Source organism: Sinocyclocheilus anshuiensis, unplaced genomic scaffold, assembly GCF_001515605.1.
Source record: "Sinocyclocheilus anshuiensis isolate Anshui unplaced genomic scaffold, SAMN03320099.WGS_v1.1 scaffold186, whole genome shotgun sequence".
NCBI classification, from domain to species: Eukaryota; Metazoa; Chordata; class Actinopteri; order Cypriniformes; family Cyprinidae; genus Sinocyclocheilus; species Sinocyclocheilus anshuiensis.
The window spans coordinates 192574-199743 of NW_015542355.1; the positions used below are offsets into that span (position 1 = coordinate 192574).

Here is a 7170-nt window from a genome sequence, read left to right on the forward strand (position 1 = left end):
CGGAAGCCTCGCCCACTCTTGACAGCAAAATGGATATATTTGCATGACTTTCTAATATTTACAGATGAAAAATATACCTGTGACATGTCAGTTATTCACTGAGGAAAACACTCTCAAATGCATTAAACAGCACAAATTATTTCGCTGTTTGCCGTGGTGGATCGATTTGATCCATGATCGACATTAAGGGCTGCTTAAGAATAAGTGTGCACAAATTAGTGAAATTGTAATTTAACAGTAACAGTAATTTATGGAACCGCTTTAGCCCCGATTTATTTGTTAGGTTATTTCAAGTAAGGTTTATGGACTTTAATTTTTACTGATGCAAATATGTTAGAAACAATGCATCGCGATACAAATGCCGACTTGTAGCCGATACACACTTTTTAACCCGATGCACGGAAAGTGGAGAGAAGAGATGCAGTCTGGGAATAAGCAGGAACAGTTGATTTGCATGGCAGACACGGAGATCCAGATTTTTTGTTTGTTCATTTGTTTTTAATATTCAGCAGGCAAAGTTCTTCTGTATCTAAATGCAAAAATGTTCATAATTGTTTGAATAAAACAGACTACTGGGGGGAAAAATCTGAATATTTATCTTGCGACCATCTTTTGATTATTTTAACAAAAGCAACAATAATATACTAATTGTAATAATAATAATTTACATTTATATATATATATATATATATATATATATATATATAGAGGTCAGTGGAGTTGTGTGTGTGTATACGTGCCCTCCACTAATATTGGCACCCTTGGTAAACATGGGAAAAGGTGGCTATGAAAATAAATCTGCATTGTAATATGCTGATTTGCTGTTTAAGAAACATTTCTTATTATTATCAGAATCAGAAAGAAAGAGCTTTTCCATCCCTAATGTTTACACATAAGAGGAATTTGTTTTGGTGACAGAAGCTTCCACAGCACAAAAAGAATGACAGTGACAAGACAAGACAGATAATAAAAAGAATAAAAATAGGATAAGTAAATAGCAAATAACAATATACAAAAAATATTTAAAAAATGCACAACATACAAAGTAGACAATAGATGGTGTGTGTGTGTATATATATATATATATATATATATATATATCATTGTACAATGATAGCACCACGGTGCTATTTTGTAATGATTACTTGCTGAAAGAACATAATAACTACTACCTATCACTATCTTAAATTATTCTGAACCATATTCAGTTTCATTGTGAGGTCACCAAATACTCCAAAACCTCATAAAGATAAAATGACTCATCATTTCTTGATGTCATCTTTGCTCTTCAGTGATAATCAGTCAAGGTTTTTATATTTATCTCTGCAGAAAAGTTAATAGACACCCACATCCATAGAGTTAATAACATACTGTCAGACAGAGTGCTGATGAACTTGTGGGTGTCTGATGTTAATCTAAAATAAATCTGCATATCATTTGCATATTGATGAATGTAGTTGTATTTATTTATTATACCACCTCGGGAGCATGTAATGTTTTAACAAAGACAGATTCAAATTAAAATATGGCTTTAGCATTATATAGCTCAGAATATCAACATAATATTCATGATAATTTAATAGAAATCGAAATCTGTAATATGCAAGAGCTGTCTTCACATTTATGACTAGTAGTTTCGCAGTGTCATCCTAGTTGAAAATTGGAGTCATCTTTCTGAGTGTATGTGTCTCAGAGGATGCCCTCTTTATGACTCACTTTCTGAAATGGCCAATATTGCTCTTTGTCATCCAGGGAGACATTAAACTTCGCTTTTGCTCAATTACGTTCTGTTTGCTTTTTATTTCGGACCATTAAACTGTCATATTTTGAGATAACGCTGCAATTATCTCTTTTATCTCTTTAATGTTTGTCTGCCACGCCGTGATGGACCTCATCAGTAGATAATAGCTCCAGCTAGATGGCACATTTCTGTTATTGATCCCACCATGTCATTCATTACAAAAACACCTTGTGTGGGAGATGCCCGCAGTGTGTACTTAACCCTATAAAGCCTACTGTATAATATTTGATATGCAAAGGCCTCTAAATTATGAACATGATCAAAACAATCTACTACATGCCTTCTGTCATCTGATTGATAGTTTATACTTTTTTTAGCAAGTAAACGGGCTTTTAGTAAATGTTGGGTGACCATAAGTGTTCTTTTTCCCAGACACTTCCTGGCCAGGATTTCTATATTGCCTAAAATATCCAGGTTTTGACTTTGTTTTCCTGTTTTCATACTTGCTTTCGACTTGAAGCAGCGCTGTGCAGACCGGTTGGTGTATGACATCAAAGTACCGTGAGAGCTATAGAGAGCAGATGCTTCGGAATCGTTCTCACGTTACTTTGATGTCTAACACCGATCGGTTTGCGGAGTGCTGCTTCAAGTCGAACACAACACACATAATATGTCAGCATACTTGCATCACTTTGACCGTTCCCTGTAGATCATATGTCAGTCTTTACAAGGTTCAAACAAACACAAAATGTTTGCATCTCAAATCTCAGTGGCAAAGCTTTTAATGAGGTTTTTGCCATGTGCTTTCCAACATATCTCTGTGGTTCTCCGACCCCTCAGTGACTGAGGCTATAGATCTCAAGGCGGGAGATGTATTAATGTAATTAGAGACTTCAATCTCTGCTGTCGATCGATCTTTAGTCGCCGGCTGCATCTCCCTGGGGATTTGTGTAGTAGGTCATCTCTGAATGCTAATGCGTCTGTGATAAGCCTCACAGCCTCCAGCTGAATGAGTTTGTGTTGTGTGCTAGCCCACCTTTCATTACTTGTTAAATGTTGTGTGCCTCTAGTGGCAACAAACAGAATTACAAAAATAATGACTTGTTTTCAATTAGGGTTCCTAAACACAGGTCTGCCATTGGTCAGTAAACAGAAAGCCCTGCCATTAGTTGAGCATGTGCTGCTTTGATGAACTGTGGGACTAATGCAAATGATGCAGGCTCGAGTGCTTTCTGAGACTAGTCCCTTTCCTCTGTAACTTTGTCATTAAATAAATAAAAATAAACAATAGAAAAAATGTAAAAAGACATTCAGTTGTGCAGGCAAAGCATATGACGAACTGTTTGGTGTAAAAACCTTTAAAATGTGAAATATTAGTACATCCAAATGTTTAGAATTTGTTTTATTTTTTATTATATATTAAAATATGTATTCCTATTGTGACAAAGTTGAATTTTCAGCAGCCATTTCTCCAGTCTTCAGTGTCACATGATCCTTCAGAAATCATTCTAAAATGCTGATTTGGTGCTCAAGAAACATTATTTTATTAATATCAATGATGAAACAGTTGTTCTGCTTAATATTTAACCATATTAACCCTGATACAGATTTTTTTTATCAGGATTCTTTGATGAATAGAACGTTCAAAAGAACAGCATTTATTGTAATAGAAATCTTTTGTAACATTACAAATGTCTTTGTCACTTTTGTGTCTTTGTCACTTATATCTGAATTTGGTTCATATGGTTCATATTTGAGGTCATTTAAGGTCCACCCAAATTGACTGCATATTTACCCATTCAAATAATAATAGTTTTTAATTATAAAAATTGTGTCTGCGTATCATCATATTTCTTATATAAAGGTCAAATTTAGCTTAAGTATGCAGTTATTGCACATTGAATTGTGCAGCTGTACATTATGCTGTGTAAAATTAGCTAATATTTTCTAATAAAGGCTAATGAAGGGGTTACACTTCACAACACTCAATAAAATTACCTCCACCTACCGAGATGTCTGGCCTCGCTGCTGTGTGGGAGAAATTAATGACTTTGTGTTGTCATCAGATGCTAACAAAATAGCACCAGAGAGAAACAGGGAGAGACATATTTCAACATTCATAAGAACTTTTTTTTTACAGCAATGATCATACTCCTAAATGATGCTGTGTTTTTCATCCTTCATCTAATCGATCTGTGTGTGTGTGTGCTGTAAATACGTTGTGTTCCATTTCAGTGTTTTGCTGTCAACTGTCGTTTTGAAGTTGTGTTCTTCATCATGGCATCTGTGAGCTCAGCGGTGCCCATCATGCGCTGCTGTATCCCTTATTAAAATCTGGGCCAGTTCACGCATCTCCAATCCAATCCACTCTGATCTTTATCTCTTTCTGTTTTCCTCTCCGTCCATCCCTCTCGCCCTCCCTTTCTCTCTTTTCACAGGCAAGTCCTGCCCCAATTATTGTCAACACGGACACTTTGGAATCTGTACCATATGTGAGTTTTGATTCTTCATTTATTTATTGCATGTTCATGACATTATGCACTGCTGTGACATTGCAGATCACCCACTCGATCAGATCAGTGCCCACATAGACTGAGTGGCGAATGAGTTTGACATCCTTTTTTGCTTTTCATAAATTTAATTTAATGAATTCAAAATAATGAATGATGGCTTTTCATAAATCAACCAGATAAGGAGGCCACTGATTATCAGCGGGTTTAGATTAGCACAGGCTTTTCTTTTAGGGGTTTGAAATATTCATGTATGGAGTCAACTGTTTTTTTGGTGGAGCATATGAGAGAGATTTGATGAATGGTTTAAAACAGGAATTGGATCAAATAAACATATTTTGCTTGGTACCTATGTAGAGCATTCCAGATCAGTTAATTATGAGATGCCATTTCAGTTAGTATGCTGCCTTTGGAAGTCGCTGCCTGTTTGTATGTTTTAGATCAGAGTGAAGGAGGTAGATAAATGCAGAAGAAACATCACAATTTGAGCATATGACAGAACAGATGATTGAAGTGAACGAAAGAACACAGAGGGGGAGAGCAGTGTTGAATCAGACACCAACACAAAGCGATAAGCACTCGGCACGAAGTGCATAGAGTTCGCAGACGCAGACACACTAACAACACAGCTTGACCTTCAGTCAGGTTTTGTCTGTCTCCTGCAAACTCCAAAATAATCGTCTGTGTTTTTTCCTGTTTTTGCAATGAAGTCATTTGACCACGTACAGAAATGGCCAGCCATTTAAGAACAACCCAAAACATTATTTTTTGTTCTGCTTCAACTTGTTTGTTCAGCCCATAGGAAAGATAAATCACAAATAAGATCATTTTAACCACTCAGTTGTTTCTCCTAAACGGCAATGAGATTAAGTGACGATTTAAAAGGTCTCTTCCTCTGTTACATCAGGGAAAATACCTCTCTATTGCTCTGTTTCATTAGAAGAATCTCCTCCGTTGAACATGCCTCTTACACACACCCTTCACGTTCACTGAGGATAATTTCATTTATTTCTTGTTTCTCTGCCTGCATCTCAGTAATGAAATATTAACATCAAGGCATATCCAGATCACTGTGGATGCGCCATGTTTTAGTCAAAGCGCCGTAATTCCGTCAATAACGCGAGATCGACCATGACATCCAGTTTCCAGCAACACACCTAATGCTGTTAAGACGGTTTAATTGCTTTTCTCCCTTCTTTTCCCTGCTGTTCTCAGATTAAAGCCCACTGTGGGCATGTGTTGGAGTATGTGTGAGATTACGATGATTATGAGCTGCTTTAAGCAGCAATCTGTCTCTGATAGACCTTCTCCTAATATCCTAATACAAGAGAACAAGCAAGAGAAGATGGAGTTCTGGGAAAAGAAAACTGATGGATTACTCCAGTAAAGCAGGTGTTCACTCTGAGTTTAGCCTATAACCACACTGTGTGCGTGTGTTCTGTGCTCCCAAAATACAAATCTCTAAAGTAGAACAGATTCACTGACCTTTTTTTTTTTTTTCGCTGAGAACTTGAGAAAAGTCATTACTACAGTATTTAGTGTGCTGTAAACCTAAAATGTTTGATATGACTTCACTGGGATTTACCATATGCTGTGTTTTAGATTTACATATTTAATCTTCAATCTATCTGAGTTTTGTGAGTTTTGTTTTCATACAATCTGTTTACAATCTGTGACGATTTTATTTAGGGGTGGACCACACATCGTATACACTCATACAAATTCATCACCTTGTAAGATAGTTATCAAGTAATCTTTGTGGAGATAAAAAGACTCGACATGACTCCAGAGACAAAAGAGAGAGGTGCTGCAGTAAAGCCAGTGGGAAAGGACCAAATCAAGCTCATTATGCATGTATTCATGCGATACATTTATCCCACACACACACACATTCACTCATCCTGCACAGTATCATCTGTTCACTTTATTAAAAGGAACCTTGGTTGCTATAGTGTAGATTTGCCTTAGGTTAAATGTTACGTGGGCTTTGTGCTGTTTATCAAGGAATTGTCAAGGCTAGTTGAAAATCAAGCTTAAAAGACAGATTTTTCTTTGGAGTGATGAAAAAAATGAGAAATGTCTCCATCTGTTGATGCTTCTGAAAGATGTTGAAGAAATGCAAGAGTGTGTGAAGCTGTCAGATGTAATAAGGTACATAAAGGAGTGCAGTAGACCTTAGTCAGAGAAGATTCCATATTTAATTTGATGCAAAAGAAACATTCAGTAGGCTAGGTTGCAAAGCTGTCGAAATAAACAGTCTTTCCAAAAAGGTTGTGAAAATATAGCGTAGGATATTGGTATAAAGATGAGTAGTTATGTGTAAGATACCGTTTCTAAGATACCTTATTTTGAGCAAAATCTAAGGCAGCGTTTATAATAGACATACACTACATACACACTAATGGTACACTACCATTTAAAAGTTAATACGTTTTTTTTTTTAAAGGGGTCATATGATGCGATTTCAATTTTTCCTTTCTCTTTGGAGCGTTACAAGCTCTTGGTGCATAAAGAAGATCTGTAAAGTTGCAAAGACTAAAGTCTCAAATCCAAAGAGATAATCTTTATAAAAGTTAAGAGTCAACCACGCCTACCTAAAACGGCTCGTTCTAACATGCCCCCACATGTCTACGTCACGTTGTGGGAAGATTTGCATAACGCCGCCCAAATGTTCACGCAAAGAAAGAAGGTGTAACTTTGATTCTCGCTGTAGTATTGTTGCTGCCACCGCTGCCATGTTGTGGAGACTCTTTGTGTTTTGTTATGAAAGCGAAACTACTTTGTTTGGCCTTCCAAAAGAGGACACAACTAGAAATCAGTGACTAAGTTGTATTTACAACACTGTTCCGGGAACAGTTCAACCCAAATATTCAGATGTGTGCAGCGCATTTTATGGAGGACGAGGACTGTTTCCTGGGA

General features: G+C 36.6%; 1 protein-coding gene across 34 annotated transcripts in view; it reads left to right on the forward strand.

Moving 5' to 3' along the window:
• The window catches only part of dlg2 (discs, large homolog 2 (Drosophila)), a 212174-nt gene that overhangs the window by 137227 nt on the left and 67777 nt on the right, over positions 1 to 7170 (forward strand). For all 34 annotated transcript variants that reach the window (XR_001634554.1, XM_016490317.1, XM_016490320.1 and 31 more), the window contains one exon: positions 4180 to 4233. Coding sequence is in view for 33 of the 34 variants with exons in the window: in XM_016490317.1 (XP_016345803.1) it covers positions 4180 to 4233 (54 nt within the window). In the remaining variant the exon portion in view is untranslated. The remainder of the gene's footprint in view (positions 1 to 4179; positions 4234 to 7170) is intronic.